The sequence below is a fragment of the Vigna umbellata genome, chromosome 4 (genome assembly GCF_029865625.1).
Source record: "Vigna umbellata cultivar VRB3 chromosome 4, Vumbellata_1.0, whole genome shotgun sequence".
Classification (NCBI taxonomy): Eukaryota; Viridiplantae; Streptophyta; class Magnoliopsida; order Fabales; family Fabaceae; genus Vigna; species Vigna umbellata.
In genome coordinates this window covers 6120196-6141800 of record NC_142168.1, presented here as the reverse complement: position 1 = coordinate 6141800, position 21605 = coordinate 6120196, and the positions used below count along the sequence as shown (strand labels likewise).

At 42.1% G+C, this 21605-nt stretch overlaps 2 protein-coding genes across 2 annotated transcripts; both read left to right on the top strand.

Moving 5' to 3' along the window:
- Positions 1–3314: 3314 nt before the first annotated feature.
- Positions 3315–4841, top strand: LOC148199135 (uncharacterized). The gene has a single exon (XM_088112577.1). The coding sequence runs from the start codon at positions 3315–3317 to the stop codon at positions 4839–4841; it is 1527 nt and encodes a 508-aa protein (XP_087968703.1).
- A 7306-nt stretch (positions 4842–12147) lies between these two features.
- On the top strand, positions 12148–13287 carry LOC148199134 (uncharacterized). Its single transcript, XM_088112576.1, has one exon. It carries the CDS (start codon positions 12148–12150, stop codon positions 13285–13287), a length of 1140 nt encoding a protein of 379 aa, XP_087968702.1.
- The last annotated feature ends 8318 nt before the right edge of the window (positions 13288–21605 follow it).

Sequence of the window (21605 nt, the reverse complement as noted above, 5' to 3'; positions counted from 1 at the left end):
GACTTGTGTTAATAGATTAAGTTGAAATGAGGATAAAGTTAAGAACTTTAAAACACATTTTTTATTATTAATTATATATATATATATATATATATATATATATATATGTATATATATATATATATATATATATATATATCGTAAAAAATAATTTACAATTTATATTACAATAATAGATTTTGTGAATCCTTCACCATTCTAATTTTAATTTTGATTTTAACTATATTGAATTATTATAATATAATTATCATATCGTTATTATACTAAAAGTTAAATATATACGTTAAATTTGATATAATACATTTATATGCGTTAAATGCAATGCATTTACTTGGTTCAATAAATGAATTTACTTTTCAATAAATGCGTGACAATAAATACTAATTAATTATAATTAATTACAAGGCAATTCAAGTAATATTTTCTTATAGTTAAAATTTTGATAGAATGTTAGAGATTAATTCAAGGTCAATTATAATTTTTTATTCATAAGAGTTACTTTGAAAATTAATAATTTTTATTTTATAAATTAATATTTAAATTTATCATTATTAACTTATTACTTTTTATTTCTAAAATAATTACTATTTAATTAGATATTGTAATGGTCTGAAGATTTTATAAAGCCATTGGACCCTAATTTGACAAGCCAGGCCCATTGACCCAAGGACACTTGAACCTTGGGAGGGGCTCTTTCCTTGCAAGTCAGATTTCATTTCATAGATTTTTCTCTCTCTCTAGAACAGACACCTTGCCCTAACTTAAGTGCTCTGACTTCTCTCTAGGTTTCCAGCCATTTCCACCGATTGAATCCTAATTTTGTGGTGTTTTCTTGTTCCTGGAGTCAAGAGCTACGAAACCATCCGATTGGTTTTGCGTTCCAGCGGGTAAGTAGATTTTCCCTCTTTCCCTTCACTGTTCTTGTCCTAGGTTGTGCCATTTTCTGATTTCCTGTGCCCTGTGTGATTTTGTCTTTCATTCTCGGTTTATTCCGACTCGAAGAGCTAAAGTCTAGCACCTATTTGGTGATTTATAGGTTCTGTACAGTTTTGCACGGTGTAGGGGGTATTGGTAGAGCATCTGTGAATTGTGTTGAGCAACCCACCAGGTAAGGGGAGCTAATTATTTTTCTCTAAATTTATTGCTTGAATCTGATTTGTAAATGTATGCATGTTGAATTTTGGACTGTCGTGCGATTTTGTACGGTATTTTGGATTTTTAGTATATAGGATGGTTTGAATTGAACTGGTGTACTCTTGTGAAACTGTGTTATAACTTTTATTGTATTGGGTGTTATAATTGAAATTGTGGAATGGTGCATGTTGTGATATGATTATTTTAATATGTTTCGAATGAGTTGGTTGACTGAAATTGTTCTGGTTTGAGGGTTTTGAGTAAGATTCTGTAATGGCATTTATATGGGTAGTAAGTAGGTATACAGACATTGTTTTAGATTACCGTGAGAGGAGATAATATATATATATATATATATATATATATATATATATATATATATATATATATATATATATATATATATATATATATATATATATATATATATAAGAATTGGCAATTGAGGTTTAGAGCACAACAAATTAGTTTAGGTAATTTAAATAAATTAATTAAAATTGGTTGAGAGCCTTTTTTTGTTGGTAGGATAGAGGGGACTTAAAAACCTGAGTTGGCACATCCCTGATCATAGAGCAGCCCTGGCCTGGTCCAGTCAGTTGTGACTAGTCATATGTGCTAGCACCGAAGGTGAGTCTGATGCGTTCAGACATCTGAACCCTCTCCGGTGACCAATTGGGTAGCAATGTGAAGTGGAGAACAAGTATTTTGTGATAATAAAAAATTTAGCAAGCCCTTTCATAATTAAGGGAACATTGTAAGTTATTTAGAGATAATACGTATGATAATATATTATATTATATAATGTATAGATTATATATATATATATATATATAACGTTATATATATAATATATTATAATTAACGTAATATATATAATATATATAGGTAACGTAATATATATGTATATATATGTATTATATTTTTATGAATCTATCAAAAGAATAAGATGCAAGCTGTTTTCTTTTTTTATTATTTATTATTTCATTCAGTATATTAAATTTGTAGTGATAAAATTGTTTTAGTTTTTTTAGAGATTATGCTATTATTATTTTTACATATAATCCATGATCTTTATCTTACTGTTTGGTATATATTACTGTTTGGTGATAACATGACAATATCATCTATTAGAGATGATTGAAATTGGTTGTGGAGCATGTTCTGTTATATATGATTTGATATTTAAGGCTTAAATATGTGGTTTGATTATAATTCAAAGGTGTGTGAATTGGGAAAGACTGAAACAGGATTTCATGGTTGCTTATGGTAGTTTCAAATGTAGAATCTCTTGGTGAGATTCTTAGTGTTTTAAAATGAAAAGTAGGGGCTCAGCTTTGGGAGTCATTCTGACGCTCCAATGGTCAATCATACTCACTTAGAGAGGTTGAACCATGTGGTGAGGAGTAGCAGGAGGTCCTTAGTCTTGGGGGCTCCCAGTATGCCTCAAGGCGCGGAACGGACTAACCTCGTGAGTGTGGCAGGGTGGGGAACCCAAGTTTCATAAGTCACCACGGGTGCAAGACTCGCCATAGCCCGACTATCATTTTAAAGTCCGGACGAGTCAAGTCTAGAAATTGACATGTTTAGGTTGTATTTCTGAAATTAATTGGTGTGAGTTATTTCTTATATGTATAATCTTACATTGAGTTGCATGATTTTATATAATTAGCTCACCCTTGCTTGTTTGTGTTTGTGTTTGTTGCATGCTTTTTCTTTTGCAATGATCATCCACTTGGATGTGAGCAGAGGAGAATGAGGCCTCAGTGGAGAATGTCCTGGAGGGGAATGAGGAAGCAACTTCTTAGTCTCTCTAGGAATTCCATAGCTTTCCATGTATCTGAACAATTCCAGTTCTTGTATTTTGAAGTACTTTAGTATTTCACGTTTTAAAATTTCTTCTACATTCCGGATTACTGTAATCCTTAAATTTTAATTTCTTAGAACCTTATTTGCAATTTTATTATTCTAACTGTTTTCTATTATCATCTATGTTGACGTCTTAATTTTATACATGCATGAAGTATAATATTGGGATGTCACATTAGTGGTATCAGAGCAGTTTCTTTCTTAGGAACAACTCTTAGGTTCCGTGTGTGCCATGATATTGCCCTTATACTCTTAGTGTGTCTAGCTCTTTTTGATTCGATTGATGTTCTGTTCTTTTTGTGTGAAACAGAATAATGGCGCCTCGGCTTCCACCTCCTCCACCTCCTCAAAATGAGCCCTCTGAGTCCAATGCAAGACTGGAGGTTGTACTTGAGGCTCTTCAGCAGCAAAACACTACTCTGGTGCAACAAAACACGGTTGCCCTTCAAAACCTAGAAGTCGCTAGGATAGCCGCTGAAAATGCCAGGATATCTGCCGAGAATGCAAGGATGGAATCTGACCACACCCAGAGGCAGCTGATGGATATGTTGTCCAGGGGTGTACCCACTCAGGGTGCTTCCTCATCTGTTGCTCCAACTCAGGAGTGGACCTTTGAGAGCTTTCTCCAGCACCATCCAACCAGGTTCACTGGCAAGTGTAGCCCGGATGAAGCGGATCATTGGTTCCAAGACATGGAACGCATATTTGAGGCAAAAGGATGCCCGGATGACAAGAAGTTGGCCTACACTCAGTATCTATTGACAGGGGAAGCTGGCCACTGGTGGAACAGTGTGAAGATGATCCTAGAGAGGCGTGAGACTCCTATTACTTGGGAGTTGTTCAGGACCAAGTTTTACACGGAGTACTTCCCTGATAGCGTCAGATTCGCTAAGGAGGTAGAATTCCTGGAGTTGGCTCAAGGAAATAAGTCGGTGTCAGAATATGCTGACCGTTTTAAACACCTTCTCCGCTTCAGCACCGTACAAGTAAGTGAGGAGTGGCAATGCCGCAAATTCGAGAACGGCTTGAGGAAGGATGTGAAGCTGATGGTAAAAGGATTACGCATCCGAGAGTTCTCTGCTTTGGTAGAGATGGCCCGAGACATGGAGAAGACGAAGGCAGAGCCCGAAGTGTCACAGGGCCAGCGAGTCCAACCACTGAGGGTTGGCGGACCAGCAATATCTAGAGGGGGATCCAACTCTAGGACGACCCCTTTTTCTAGGCCCACGTCTTCTGGGTCCAGGAGTTCCTCCTCTCAGCCTTCGGTGCAGCAGGGGCATCCCAGTTTTAGCAGCCCTGTTCGGTGTTATATATGTGGAGGACCACACCTTCAGTCTGTGTGCCCTCAGTTGATAGGGTACAAGAGGTGTAACCTCTGCAGGCGGGACGGCTACTATGCCAGAGATTGTCCTACTGTTAGGAGGACAGGACCACCACCACGTCCAGCGGGCAGAGCTATTCAGAGGGGTGGCGTCAGGCCACAGGCGGCAGGGAGAGTATACGCTCTGACAGGAGCTGAGGCAGTCAGTGCAGGTAACTTGATTGTCAGCACGTGCATGTTATTTGGAGCTTCATGTGTGACTTTATTTGATTCGGGGGCGACACATTCTTTTGTGTCTAAGTCTTGTGTGGAGAGGCTTGGTCTAGTGGTCAGAGAGCTCCAGTGTGACCTGGTGGTTTCTACACCGGCAGCTGGGCTAGTCAGGACGTCTACGGTGTGTTCCAGATGTCCTATAGAAGTTGAGGGGCGAAGGTTCAGAGTGAACCTTATTTGTCTACCTTTACAGGGGCTAGAGGTCATTCTAGGAATGGATTGGTTAGCCGCCAATTTATCCTTCTAGATTGCGGAGGAAAGAAGCTTATCTTTCTTGAGGAAGATGAATACATGTCCTTGTCTCTCAGTGTACTTGGGCAAGACATTTGGGAAGGCGCGAGTTGTTTCCTAATTATGACTCACATAGATGCGACTCAAGACTTGAATTCCTCAGTTCCAGGGGACCAGAGAATGGATCTGCAGGTGGTGAATGAGTTCTTAGACGTCTTCCCCGAGGAAGTCCCTGGTCTACCTCCTCCCCGTGAGGTAGAATTCTCTATAGACCTGGTGTCAGGTGCAGGACCAGTGTCTATAGCTCCTTACCGTATGGCTCCCGCGGAGCTAGCAGAATTGAGGAAACAGATCGAAGAACTTCTTGAGAAACAATTTATCAGACCCAGTGTGTCTCCATGGGGTGCGCCAGTACTATTGGTGAAGAAGAAGGATGGCACTTCTAGATTGTGTGTTGACTACAGAAAATTAAATAAGCTGACAATTAAAAACAAGTACCCATTGCCGAGAATAGATGATCTGATGGACCAGCTGCATGGAGCTACAATGTTCTCCAAAATAGATTTGAGATCAGGGTATCACCAAATCTTGGTGAGAGCAGATGATGTTCAGAAGACAGCTTTCAGGTCAAGATATGGCCACTACGAGTATGTAGTTATGCCTTTTGGCGTAACCAATGCGCCTGCTATCTTCATGGACTACATGAACCGGATTTTCAGACCTTCTTAGATAGATTTGTGATTGTATTCATTGATGACATTCTAATCTATTCTAAGACTCAGGAAGACCATGAAGGTCAGTTGAGGACAGTGCTTGGGGTGTTGAGAGAGAGAAAGTTGTATGCCAAGCTGTCTAAGTGCGAGTTTTGGATGGAAGAGGTCCGCTTCCTAGGGCATGTTATATCGGCTGGTGGTATTGCTGTTGATCCAGCCAAAGTTCAAGCTGTAATGGAATGGGAGAGGCCAAAGACAGTCACTGAGATCAGGAGTTTTGTGGGATTGGCGGGTTACTATCGCCGCTTCATTGAAAACTTCTCCAGGATAGTATCCCCATTGACTCAGTTGACCAGGAAGGATCAGCCCTTTGTATGGACTGAAAGATGTGAAACAAGTTTTCAAGAGCTTAAGGAAAGGTTGACAAGCGCACCAGTGCTAGTAATTCCAGACACTGGTAGACCTTTTGAGGTCTATTGCGATGCCTCTCACCAAGGTCTAGGGTGCGTACTGATGCAAGAAAGAAAAGTGGTTGCCTATGCCTCAAGACAACTTAAAGTGCATGAGAAGAATTATCCCACTCACGACTTGGAGTTAGCTGCAGTCGTCTTTGCTTTGAAAATTTGGAGGCATTATCTATATGGGGCCCAATTCCAAGTGTTCAGCGACCACAAAAGTTTGAAGTATCTCTTTGATCAGAAAGAGCTTAACATGAGGCAAAGGAGATGGATGGAGTTCCTCAAGGACTATGATTTTGAACTCCTATACCACCCTGGAAAGGCGAATGTGGTGGCAGATGCCCTCAGCAGAAAGACGGTGCATATCTCATGATTGATGGTTAGAGAGCTTGAATTGGTGGAAAGTTTCAGAGATTTGAAGCTACAGGTTGAATTGGAGGATGACAGCATCAGATGCAGTAAATTGGTTGTGTCTAGTAACTTGATAGAACGCATCAGAGAAGGGCAGTTGTTAGATCCTGAGCTTCAGACATCCACAGCCTTGATTGGTACAGAGAAGGGGAAGGATTTCAACACAGGGACGGATGGTCTCTTGCGATTCAAGGGAAGGACATGCGTCCCCAATGATGGGGAATTAAAGAGATTGATACTTGAAGAAGGACACCGAAGTCGTTTTAGTATACATCCAGGTATGACTAAAATGTACCAGGACCTTAAGAAGTCCTTCTGGTGGTCGGGTATGAAGAGAGATGTAGCCCAATTTGTTGCTTCTTGCCTTACTTGTCAAAAGGCCAAAGTAGAGCATCAGAGACCTGGAGGTTTATTGCAGCCTTTGGAGATTCCGGAGTGGAAATGGGATAGCATAGCTATGGACTTTGTTACCCATTTACCACGCACTTTCAGGAAACATGATGCCATATGGGTGATAGTAGATAGATTGACCAAGAGTGCTCACTTCTTGGCAATTGACTTAAGGATGTCCATGGCAAAACTGGCGCAGCTATATATTAAGGAGATAGTAAGATTGCATGGAGTGCCTTCTAGCATCATATCAGACAGGGATCCGCGGTTCAGCTCTAGATTTTGGCAAACACTCCAGAGTGAGATGGGTAGCAGATTGCAGATGAGCTCAGCCTACCATCCTCAAACAGATGGCCAATCTGAGAGAACGATCCAGTCCTTAGAAGACTTGTTGAGAACATGTATACTGGATCATCTGGGGGCTTGGGATGAGGTGTTACCGTTAGTGGAATTTACTTATAACAACAGTTATCAAGCCAGTATTGGTATGGCTCCATTTGAAGCTTTGTATGGTAGACGCTGCAGAACACCTCTCTGTTGGTTTCAGGATGGAGAGACAGTATTGACAGGACCAGAATTAGTGCAGCAAACCACAGAGAAGGTGAGACTGATCCAGGAAAGAATGAAAGCATCTCAAAGCCGGCAGAAATCATATGCGGATCAGAGGCGAAAACCCTTGGAGTTTGCAGTCGGAGATCATGTCTTTCTCCGAGTTACTCCTACCACTGGTGTTGGAAGAGCTATTCGAGCGAGGAAATTGTCCCCTAAGTACCTCGGTCCTTATCAGATCCTGCGGCGCATCGGACCAGTAGCCTATGAGATAGCCATGCCACCTCAACTGGCTAATCTTCATCCTGTATTTCATGTCTCCCAGCTTAGGAAATATGTGCCCGATCCGACTCATGTGTTGGAGGTTGAAGACGTCCAAGTGAGGGAAGACTTATTTGTCGAGGTGCAACCAGTGAGGATAGAGGAACACCAAACCAAGCGGCCCCAAGGCAAGGCGGTTAGACTTGTCAAGGTTATCTGGGACGAAAGAACGGGCGAATCCACTTGGGAATTGGAGGAAGAGATGCAGAGGTCTTATCCTCATCTAATTACCGGTAAGTCTTAATTTTCGAGGCCGAAAATTTTCTTGTTGGGGAGAATGTAATGGTCTGAAGATTTTATAAAGCCATTGGGCCCTAATTTGACAAGCCAGGCCCATTGACCCAAGGACACTTGAACCTTGGGAGGGGCTCTTTCCTTGCAAGTCAGATTTCATTTCATAGATTTCTCTCTCTCTAGAACAGAAACCTTGCCCTAACTCAAGTGCTCTGACTTCTCTCTGGGTTTCCAGCCATTTCCACCGATTGAATCCTAATTTTGTGGTGTTTTCTTGTTCCTGGAGTCAAGAGCTACGAAACCATCCGATTGGTTTTGCGTTCCAGCGGGTAAGTAGATTTTCCCTCTTTCCCTTCACTGTTCTTGTCCTAGGTTGTGCCATTTTCTGATTTCCTGTGCCCTGTGTGATTTTGTCTTTCATTCTCGGTTTATTCCGACTCGAAGAGCTAAAGTCTAGCACCTATTTGGTGATTTATAGGTTCTGTACAGTTTTGCACGGTGTAGGGGGTATTGGTAGAGCATCTGTGAATTGTGTTGAGCAACCCACCAGGTAAGGGGAGCTAATTATTTTTCTCTAAATTTATTGCTTGAATCTGATTTGTAAATGTATGCATGTTGAATTTTGGACTGTCGTGCGATTTTGTACGGTATTTTGGATTTTTAGTATATAGGATGGTTTGAATTGAACTGGTGTACTCTTGTGAAACTGTGTTATAACTTTTATTGTATTGGGTGTTATAATTGAAATTGTGGAATGGTGCATGTTGTGATATGATTATTTTAATATGTTTCGAATGAGTTGGTTGACTGAAATTGTTCTGGTTTGAGGGTTTTGAGTAAGATTCTGTAATGGCATTTATATGGGTAGTAAGTAGGTATACAGACATTGTTTTAGATTACCGTGAGAGGAGATAATATATATATATATATATATATATATATATATATATATATATATATATATATATAAGAATTGGCAATTGAGGTTTAGAGCACAACAAATTAGTTTAGGTAATTTAAATAAATTAATAAAAATTGGTTGAGAGCCTTTTTTTGTTGGTAGGATAGAGGGGACTTAAAAACCTGAGTTGGCACATCCCTGATCATAGAGCAGCCCTGGCCTGGTCCAGTCAGTTGTGACTAGTCATATGTGCTAGCGCCGAAGGTGAGTCTGATGCGTTCAGACATCTGAACCCTCTCCGGTGACCAATTGAGTAGCAATGTGAAGTGGAGAACAAGTATTTTGTGATAATAAAAAATTTAGCAAGCCCTTTCATAATTAAGGGAACATTGTAAGTTATTTAGAGATAATACGTATGATAATATATTATATTATATAATGTATAGATTATATATATATATATATATATATATATATATATATATATATAACGTTATATATATAATATATTATAATTAACGTAATATATATAATATATATAGGTAACGTAATATATATGTATATATATGTATTATATTTTTATGAATCTATCAAAAGAATAAGATGCAAGCTGTTTTCTTTTTTTATTATTTATTATTTCATTCAGTATATTAAATTTGTAGTGATAAAATTGTTTTAGTTTTTTTAGAGATTATGCTATTATTATTTTTACATATAATCCATGATCTTTATCTTACTGTTTGGTATATATTACTGTTTGGTGATAACATGACAATATCATCTATTAGAGATGATTGAAATTGGTTGTGGAGCATGTTCTGTTATATATGATTTGATATTTAAGGCTTAAATATGTGGTTTGATTATAATTCAAAGGTGTGTGAATTGGGAAAGACTGAAACAGGATTTCATGGTTGCTTATGGTAGTTTCAAATGTAGAATCTCTTGGTGAGATTCTTAGTGTTTTAAAATGAAAAGTAGGGGCTCAGCCTTGGGAGTCATTCTGACGCTCCAATGGTCAATCATACTCACTTAGAGAGGTTGAACCATGTGGTGAGGAGTACCAGGAGGTCCTTAGTCTTGGGGGCTCCCAGTATGCCTCAAGGCGCGGAACGGACTAACCTCGTGAGTGTGGCAGGGTGGGGAACCCAAGTTTCATAAGTCACCACGGGTGCAAGACTCGCCATAGCCCGACTATCATTTTAAAGTCCGGACGAGTCAAGTCTAGAAATTAACATGTTTAGGTTGTATTTCTGAAATTAATTGGTGTGAGTTATTTCTTATATGTATAATCTTACATTGAGTTGCATGATTTTATATAATTAGCTCACCCTTGCTTGTTTGTGTTTGTGTTTGTTGCATGCTTTTTCTTTTGCAATGATCATCCACTTGGATGTGAGCAGAGGAGAATGAGGCCTCAGTGGAGAATGTCCTGGAGGGGAATGAGGAAGCAACTTCTTAGTCTCTCTAGGAATTCCATAGCTTTCCATGTATCTGAACAATTCCAGTTCTTGTATTTTGAAGTACTTTACTATTCCACGTTTTAAAATTTCTTCTACATTCCGGATTACTGTAATCCTTAAATTTTAATTTCTTAGAACCTTATTTGCTATTTTATTATTCTAACTGTTTTCTATTATCATCTATGTTGACGTCTTAATTTTATACCTGCATGAAGTATAATATTGGGATGTCACAGATATTTTCTTCTATAATATAAATTTACAATTTATATTACAATAATAGATTTTGTGAATCCTTCACCATTCTAATTTTAATTTTGATTTTAACTATATTGAATTATTATAATATAATTATCATATCTTTATTATACTAAAAGTTAAATATATACGTTAAATTTGATATAATATATTTATATGCGTTAAATGCAATGCATTTACTTGGTTCAATAAATGAATTTACTTTTCAATAAATGCGTGACAATAAATACTAATTAACTATAATTAATTACAAGGCAATTCAAGTAATATTTTCTTATAGTTAAAATTTTGATAGAATGTTAGAGATTAATTCAAGGTCAATTATAATTTTTTATTCATAAGAGTTACTTTGAAAATTAATAATTTTTATTTTATAAATTAATATTTAAATTTATCATTATTAACTAATTACTTTTTATTTCTAAAATAATTACTATTTAATTAGATATTTTCTTCTATAAACTTGAAATTTTGAAATCAAAATTTTGTTTATAATAGGATGATATAATTCTTTGTAATTATTAGTTTGTTAATATGGAAATTTAATTCGATAATATTGTATTTTGTTATTGAAATATATTGTTTTTTACATTAAAAGTGACAGTTTTTAGACTTAACTTTAATCAATTTTCTTTATAATGTTTATATTTTACTAAAAAATAAATAAATTTAAAAGGTAAACTTAATAAAAATAAAAAAAGAAACGCTTAAAAGGTAAACTTAATAAAATAATTATTTTAATTTAAAAGAAAAATTGTATTTAAATATTAAATTGGAAACAAATATAAACATAAAAAAGAGAATCATTTTATTTATGCATATAGATATAGAAGATTATAAAATTAAATATAAATAATTTTTATAATTTTATTTTCCTTATATATATATATATATATATATATATATATATATATATATTTTGTACCATAGGATACCCAATCCTCCAATGGTCGACCGGTGACTCGGGCGACCTGGTAACAGTTGAACCAATACGAGACCTTCTTAAAGATGGTGTGTTGTCGATCACTTGGTCCTCGACAACCAAATAGTAATGTCGCGACATATCGTTCGCACCGCGCACACGACAAGTCACCTATTCATGTCGACACACAGGACGGTCGACATACAAGCGCTATATCGTAGCGTGCAGTTACAGATAAACAGTTACGCACAATCAGCTAACCAACGCCGCGAATCACGGAAGTAATTGACTCAGTATCAGCACACGATCTAGTAGTTACAACTTCTACACAGTCAAACTTCGATAACTGACCGGTTTGCCAGGTAACGGTTTATTTTACTATTTTAAATACACCCTTCACACCAGAAAAAAGGTACGTTTTTCCCCTGAGAGAAATTATTCTTCTTCTTGATCACTTTGAACCAAAAGATTCAGGTGACTCCTTTTCTGACTTGAGCGTCGGAGTGCCTTTGCAGGTACCCAGCCCATCTTTTCCTAAGGAACAGAGCATAAAGAGAGGAAGGCAGCATTGTGAAGGTGAGCATAAAGAGAAGCAGTTCAGTTTTGTTAGGTTTGTATCTCGGCCTCCACACCCCTACTGAAACATTTTGGCGCCCACCGTGGGGCCCGAGATTTAACATCCCAATTACGACCACCGGAGCTATGGAAGACTTAAACACTCGTGATTTAATCCAACAACTACAAGCTCAGATCGAAGCACAAGCACAAACTATACGGGAGCAGCAGGAACTCCACCGCAAGCAGGCTGAGGAGCTGGCGGCACTAAGGGCACAACGCCAAGAAGAGTCTGACTCCAATCACCATGGAGGACCATCTCACCCCTCTGGCGGGGGGAGGAAAGGGCCTACTTCCATGCGCCTCACCAATCTACTTCCGTTCACAGAGGCCATCATGCAAGCGCACATGCCGGACAAACCTCCCCCTGCATTAGAACGTTATGATGGCTCCGCCGATCCCGACAATCACCTGTGCAACTTTGTAGACGCCATGGCATTCTACACGGATAACGACCCTGTCATCTGCAGAGCTTTCTCCTTATCCCTCAAGGATGAGGCCTTGGAGTGGTTTCACACTCTTCCACGGAATTCTGTAGACTGTTTTGCGACAATTGAAACCCTATTCAGAAAACAGTACGCAACCAACAGAAAACAGGAGATGACGGCCGCTGAGTTGGTAAATACCAAACAGGAAAAGGATGAAACACTGAAAGCGTTCATGCAACGATACAACGAGACGGCCCGACGTGTGAAGGATATCAATCACACCTTCATTATCAGCAATCTACCTTCCTGCTTAAGGCCAGGATATTTTGCAGAACAACTATATGCTGACCCTCCAGCATCTATGGAAGAATTGCAATCCACAATTGCAAAATTCATCCGTATCGAGGATCTCCGCAATTGTCGGAAGAAGCAGCAACAAGATACCTCCAATCACGACGCCAAGAAGACCGCAAAGCGAGCGACCAACGACTATAAACCAGATCGACCGCCCCGAAAAGAGTCAGGGTGGACTCCTAAGTACGATCGTTACGCAACCCTCAACGCACCAAGGGCGAGGGTGCTTGAAGAGGCCTTGCACGCCGAACTCTTGACAGTACGGCGGAAGGCCACCCCAAAAAACGCAGATAACAGCAAAACATGCCGCTTCCACATGAACCATGGGCACGACACCGAGGAATGCAACATGGTAAAGGACGAACTGGAGCGACTTATCCGTGCGGGTTACCTTCAGAACTACATCAAGGATAGAGTTTCCGCTAGAGCCGCAACTCCTCACTGAAGAGATCCTTCTAGGCGAAGCCCCCAACGATCTTCCCCCGGAGATGATCGACACCGCAGGCGAACGCGCAGTCCGCCTCGACGGACAGAGAGAGAACGCTCGGTCCGAGGCCGTATCGATACCATATCGGGCAGCTTCGCCAGTGGAGGTGTGTCAGCTTCAGCGAGGAAGCGACATTTGCGACAGTTGAAGTCGGTTCACATGGTCGAGCGACAGTCTCGGTCACTCCCCGACATCACATTCACGAACGCAGACTTCCATGTACCCGACCCTGATCATGATGATCCTATGGTCATCACAGCTAATATAGCTCGATATGATGTCAGCAAAGTCCTCGTCGATCAGGGGAGTTCGGTCAACATTTTGTATTGGTCCACCTTTCAGAAAATGGACCTATCTGAGGATCTCATCGTCCCATTCAACGAACAAATTGTAGGATTCTCAGGAGAAAGAGTAGATACCAGGGGATACCTCGACTTGCGAACTCGGCTCGGCACAAGCCGGGAGGCACCGGAACTTAGAATTCGATTCCTATTGGTCGAGGCAAATACCTCGTACAACGCCCTGCTAGGACGACCTTGTCTAAATGCGTTTGGGGCAATCGTCTCTACTCCCCACCTCGCTATGAAGTTCCCGACAGAGCATGGTACCATTTGTACCGTGAGAGCAGATCAACGAACAGCCCGACAGTGTTATATGGCCGGGCTAAAAGTGACCCCCTTTGTTCCAACCAGAAGGGCGAAGGGAGCCGAGGCTGCGGCGGTCGACTTGGACCCCCGAACCAATGTCGACGAGCGTCTGCATCCGCAGGGCGAGGTCAAACTCCTTTCCCTGACGAATGACGCGTCTAAAACCACCAACATAGGCGGGAACCTTACCTCTAGCGAAGAGCACGATCTGGGGCACATACTGCGGAACAACGCAGATCTGTTCGCATGGACGGCCGCCGACATGTCAGGAGTTCATCCCGGGGTCATGGCCCACAAATTGTCCATCTTCCGGGAGGCACGACCTGTCGCCCAAAAGAAGCGACGATTCGGGGAGGAGAAGCGCAAAGCCATTCAAGTTGAGGTCGAGAAGTTGATGAACGCCCAGTTCATCCGGGAACTAACTTACACTACGTGGCTGTCGAACGTGGTCATGGTTAAAAAGTCAAACGACCAGTGGAGAATGTGTGTTGACTTCACGGATCTCAACAAGGCATGCCCCAAAGATTCGTACCCCCTACCTAGCATTGATCGCTTGGTAGATGGAGCTTCGGGTCATGTGATACTGAGCTTTCTCGACGCCTATTCGGGATACAACCAGATCCCCATGTACGAGCCTGATCAAAGCAAGACCGCCTTCATCACTGAACGCGCTAACTACTGTTATGAAGTTATGCCGTTTGGATTGAAGAACGTCGGCGCCACTTATCAACGCCTCATGGATAAAGTCTTCCATCATCAGATAGGCCGATGCATGGATGTATATGTCGACGACATGGTCATTCGCAGCAATTCTGTGGAACAACACCTGCAGGATTTGAAGGAAGTTTTTGGCCAACTACGACGGTACAACATGCGCCTTAATCCTTCCAAGTGTACTTTCAGCGTCCCCGCGGGTAAATTCTTAGGCTTCATGCTTACACGTCGAGGTATTGAAGCTAATCCAGACAAGTGCAAAGCGGTACTCGACATGACTGCTCCAAAAACCTTACGGGAAGTACAATGTTTGGTGGGTAGGCTCACAGCTCTATCCCGATTCATTCCAAAACTCGCTGACCATGTCAAACCCATTCTGAAGAATTTGAAAAAGGGCACCACTCAACACTGGGACGATGATTGTGAGAGGGCATTCCATATTGTCAAACACATCCTAACCAGCCCTCCAATTATGGCTCGTCCAGACGATAGGTCAGACTTACAGTTGTATATTGCCGCTTCCCAACATGCTGTTAGTGCCGCCTTGATACAGGAAGCACCCTCCCTTAAGTTGATATATTTCATCAGTCGCACATTGCAAGGGGCTGAGCAACGATATTCTCAAATTGAGAAATTTGCCTTGGCCCTACTTACGGCCTCTCGTCGGTTACGACCATATTTCCAGAGCCACCAGGTGGTCGTCCGCACAGATCACCCCATAGCCAAGATCCTCCGCAAACCAGACTTGGCAGGACGGATGGTTGCCTGGTCCGTGGAACTGTCCGAGTTCGGACTCCGTTACGAGCCACGCGGGTCCATTAAGGGTCAACATTTGGCCGATTTTGCAGTTGAATTAGTACCTGCACCCGAGGCCTCAACTACAAAGTGGTTACTCAGTGTAGATGGTTCCTCCGATAAAAGGGGGGGCGGAGCCGGTGTCGTCCTGGAAGGACCGGACGGTTTGGTCATAGAGCAGGCTATCATATTCAAATTTCCGGCTAGCAACAACCAGGCCGAGTACGAAGCCTTGATTGTTGGCCTATCCCTGGCCAGAGAATTCTCGGTCGATCGTTTAGAATGTCGGATGGATTCAAAATTGGTGGTTAGCCACGTGAACGGAACCTATCAAGTCAAAGATAATCAACTATTGCGCTATTTCCACAAGGTTCAGACTTTACTCCAACAGTTCGTCGAATTTAGTGTCATCCATGTACCCAGGGAGCAAAACACAAGAGCGGATCTCTTGTCTAAGCTAACTCATTCTAAGGCGAGAGCACAGTTATCCTCAATTATTAGGATGACGCTCGACCGTCCTGTGGTGGAAGCTTTTGTCACCAGTGTGTCGACACCCGTAACAGACTGGCGGCAGAAGGTCAAAGATCTCATGGAGAGGCAGGATAGGGGCGATAGCATTATTGTGGCTGAGTCCAAACGCATCGCACGTTTTCTACATATAGGTGACGACTTATACCGTCGCGGCCATAGCACTCCTCTGTTGAAATGCATATCAGAGGACGAGGCAGACTATGTACTACGCGAGCTGCACACCGGGATATGTGGCTTTCACTCCGGCAAGAGGACTTTGAGAGCACGTGTTCTCCGCGCGGGATATTACTGGCCTACACTAGACCACGATTGTGAAACATTTGTCAAGAAGTGCATCTCCTGTCAGGCCCATGGTCACGACATCCATGCACCCCCCGAAGATTTGCACAGCATTGTCTCTCCTTGGCCGTTCGCTCAGTGGGGTCTCGACATAGTTGGACCACTACCGATCGCCAAGGCGCAAAACAAGTTCCTACTCGTGGCGGTCGACTACTTCACAAAATGGATAGAGGCCGAGCCGTTGTCCATTATCAGTGCCCAACGAGTGCAGAAATTTATTTGGCACCTCATCTGTCGGTTCGGTCTCCCCCAGAAAATCATCACCGACAACGGTCGTCAGTTCATCGAACGCAAGTTGGAAGATTTTCTTAGCAATTTGGGCATCAAGCATGTCACGTCGTCAGTAGAACACCCTCAAACAAATGGCCAAGCCGAGGCCGCAAACAAAGTCATTCTGACAGAGTTGAAGAAGCGACTTGGTGAAGCCAAAGGTTTATGGGTGGAGGAGCTACCCGAGGTTCTGTGGGCATACAGATGTACTCCCCATGGATCTACAGGGGACACGCCATTCAACTTAACTTACGGCACTGATGCCATGCTCCCCGTCGAGGTGGGCGAGCCCTCATTGAGGCGTCATCTCACTGATATGTCGCTTAATGAAGAACAATTGCGGGTCAATCTCGACGCCCTTCCTGAACGTAGAGAGATCGCTACCATCCGTGCCGAGGCGCAGAAGCGAATGCTGTCTCGAAGGTACAACACCAAGGTCAAGCCCAGAGCCTTCAAAAGCGGAGATCTGGTGTGGCGAAAGCGGGGGGAGGCCAGAAAGAATCGAGCACATGGCAAGCTTGCAGCTAACTGGGAAGGACCCTTTAGAGTCGTAGAGGACATGTCGAACGGTGCATATCGACTCCAGCTCCTTGATGGTCAACCAGTTCCCAACACCTGGAATGCCACTCATCTTAAATACTACTTCAGTTAGCATTCATTTCTTGTTGGTTATTTTTACAACATTTCTTAATTCCGTTTCCAAATAAAGAGCACGTTTCATAATGATTAATACTTAGCGTCATTTATTATTTCTACCATGTCGAGTCCCAGGGTCACCATCTCGGGCACTTTTGCACACAAACAAAGTGAGCTACACTCGGACTGGTAGATGTTCACCCTTGAACACCCAGTTCGCTTGGGATACACTCCCACTGGTAGATGTTCACCCTTGAACACCCAGTTCGATTGGGATACACTCCCACTGGTAGATGTTCACCCTTGAACACCCAGTACCCCCACCACTCAACCATCCCCCTCAACGGTCCCACATCGCATCATCAGTACACTCGACAAACATGAATACTTAGCAATTATTACAGCAAATAAATTGCAAAATCGGCAAAGTTAAACGCCCAACATACACAGAAGATCAAGATTCAATACGGTTCGACTTTCGCAGTCATTAAACTTTTCAGCAAATTCAAGATTCAAATATGTTTATATTTACACGGCCATAACAAATCCTAATCTATTACAATATTATGAGTGTCGCCATCGACATCTCCGCCAGTTTGCGCGACAGGTTCACCCACGTCGACCGCGCCATCATTCTCAGTAGTGGCGACCTCCTCCTCATCCTCTTCTTCTTCACCCTCCAGGACAGCGTCTTCAGGGATCTCGTTCAAAGGTTTCAGTTGACCCTCGTGCACGTCCTTCTGAGGGTCGAATTCCGCTCCCTTGGTCGACACTTGACGCAAGTGACCGACCTGCCTCAAAGCCTTCCGGAAACCCCTGGTATGTTCAATCATGATCGCATCTTTCAGCTCCTCTACCAGCTCATTCCTCTCCACGGCCTCGGCCTTCAACTCGTTTCTCTCTCGGGCCAATACCACCATTGCCCTCTTGGCTTGCTCCAGCTCGCTGGCCATTTGATCGCGTTCCTTTTGGAGAGTCAAACCAGCTTCCCGGGTATTGTCTAACAATATCTCAGCCTCTTTCAGCAGTCGTTCCGAGCGTCTCTGCTTGGCATCACAAGCGGCATGAGTCTCGGCAAGCTCTTTCAGTTGAGTTCGTACCTTCTCCAACTCAACCCGCATCATACCTCTATCAGAAGCGTAAGCTAGATGCCACGCCAACGCCTGGGCCCGTGTTGTCATCTCCAACATGGAGTCGGCAATTTCTTGCTCACTCATATTTTCGATCACCTTCTTCTCCGAGATATCCATATTGAGATCCACCTTATGACCCAACGTGAAGGAGGGATCCCATACCCCTAGTGGGATAGGACGCTCGGTTTCCTCAGCTACCTCCCTCTTCTTCTTCTTCAAGGCCTCGCGGCTAGTGTCGACCGACTTCCCTTTCCTTTTACGAACTAGTGGCACCTCGGCAGCAGGTGCCTCGTCAGTTGCAGCCGCCACTACCACTGGTAATGTTTCGGATGACGACATTTGGAGACGTGGTTGGCCTGCAACTTGTCCACCAGATGGTCCCGGGCGACTAACTTCAGCCCTCTCATTTCCAATCGACTGAAACCAGCTTTTCCCATTTCCTTTTCTCCCCATTATCTCTGTAAAAGCCGAAATACATTCACAATAGTCAGCAACAACAAAGCAATTTACAAAAATGATAAGCAAGAACACATACCAAACACCCTCGCCCCCGCATCATCAAACTTGAGGCAATCTATAATCTGACGAGAAGAGAAGGGGCGTGGCAACGAGGTCAACACACTCAAAGCCTCCACCTCTTCAATCGTCATCTTATCTTCAGACCACGAGGTGAACCTCAGAGGATCCTGCGTCCAATATAAGGGAAATCTGGGATTCCCATCGCCATCGAAAAAGAACCTTCGACCAACATCGGTGATCGACACCTTAAAAAACTTCTCCTTAAACCCCCTGTACGACTGCAAGTACAGTTCTAGTAGCGCATTACCCGGTTCAGAAATCAGTGATACCCATCCCTTCGTGGCCACCGGTCGACATCTAAAGAAGTATAGGAATAAACCTACAGTGGGCCTAATCGCTAACGCCCGACACACTACGGCAAAAGCTTGGACATACCCCCAACTGTTGGGATGCAACTGACTCGGTGCGACATTTAGGGTGCGCAAAACATCCATTTGAAAAGTAGTAAATGACAATCTTACATACAAATTGGAGAACAAAGCAGCATAACAATAAAAAAATTCATCACCAGCATTCTCCCTACCATAGCATACCCTTTCATCATCCCGGCAAGCTACCAATTTTATACAGGTTTGGTACCCTAGGGTTCTCAACACGCAACTATTCTCAATCCAGTTGGTGACTACAGCCCTACTCCTAAATTGACTTCTAAGTTCTTTCACCTCACGCGCCGCCCAGGCGTATTCATCTCCGCTAATCGGAGATATTACACGTCCCCCTGGACCTTCACCACATACATTTCCATAGATAAAAGCCTCCTCACCGAAGGGTATAGAGGTAACTTCAGGATATTCCGTCGTTGATGACGGCCCCGGCGTATCGCCACCGGTATTCGGCCCCCTTCCTTCCATGATCAACAGTAAATACACTAAGACAAAGGAGGTTTTAGGGTTACCTGGTTGATTCTTGTAGCAGCGTAAGCACAGCAGATGCAGAGGCAGCAATCTCGCTCACGGTTCACACTGTTTCTGTTCTTCTGCAAAAGTGAATTAATTCCCCTGTGAATCGTGCTGAAGAAGACAAACCGTTTAATCGTCAGGCGCCGTAGGATTCTCTTTAATCTAACGGTTCCCAATTCGCGTCTCCTCGCCCCCCTAACCGTTTAATCGTCAGGCACCGTAAGATTCTTTTTAATCTAACGGTTCCCAATGCGCGTCTCCTCGCTTCCCTAAAAGAGCGGGAAAACCCTAAAAATCACAACGTTCAAACGGTGCGTAGCATCACTCAGCGTCCTCTCGTAAATTCGCCCATCGACGCTATGCTCATTTACTCGGACTCGGGGGGCATGTACCATAGGATACCCAATCCTCCAATGGTCGACCGGTGACTCGGGCGACCTGGTAACAGTTGAACCAATACGAGACCTTCTTAAAGATGGTGTGTTGTCGATCACTTGGTCCTCGACAACCAAATAGTAATGTCGCGACATAACGTTCGCACCGCGCACACGACAAGTCACCTATTCATGTCGACACACAGGACGGTCGACATACAAGCGCTATATCGTAGCGTGCAGTTACAGATAAACAGTTACGCACAATCAGCTAACCAACGCCGCGAATCACGGAAGTAATTGACTCAGTATCAGCACACGATCTAGTAGTTACAACTTCTACACAGTCAAACTTCGATAACTGACCGGATTGCCAGGTAACGGTTTATTTTACTGTTTTAAATACACCCTTCACACCAGAAAAAAGGTACGTTTTTCCCCTGAGAGAAATTATTCTTCTTCTTGATCACTTTGAACCAAAAGATTCAGGTGACTCCTTTTCTGACTTGAGCGTCGGAGTGCCTTTGCAGGTACCCAGCCCATCTTTTCCTAAGGAACAGAGCATAAAGAGAGGAAGGCAGCATTGTGAAGGTGAGCATAAAGAGAAGCAGTTCAGTTTTGTTAGGTTTGTATCTCGGCCTCCACACCCATACTGAAACATATATATATATATATATATATATATATATATATATATATATATATATATATATATATATATATATATATATATAATAAAAGCTTTAAAATTCTCCTTATATATATAGATATATATTCAGTGCCAGAGAGAATACTTCTTGTAGAAGTTAGTGCAATGTCTGCATTTACCAAAAGTGTGTTGTTTTTGTCCATGTTTACAATGTTATCGTGGAACAGTAGTGTTCTGGGAGAGATTGTATCGATTAAGAATACTCTGAAGGGAAAGGAAACCCTAAACCTTCACTGCAAGTCTAAAGACGACGATCTTGGACAGCATGTTCTCCAATTTAACCAAACCTTTCAATGGAAATTCAATCCCAGCGTTTTTGCTGACACACTATTCTCTTGTTCTTTTCAATGGGGAAATTCTGCTTTGGTGCGTTATGATGTATACGTTGAAGACAGGGATGAAGGTATCTGCAAAGTGTGTCTTTGGTATGTTAAAGAAGATGGACTCTGTATATAAACCATTAATTAATTTATAATGAAGTTCAAACATTTGGTAGGTTAAAACTAATATTCACAATCAAAATTCATAAAATATCGATGAAAATAAATTTATCCATAAATTTATTGAATTTTAAAATTTGATAAATTTAATCAATTTTAAAATTTTAATTATTAACAGAAAAAAATTTTGGTAATACATTTTTTTTATTT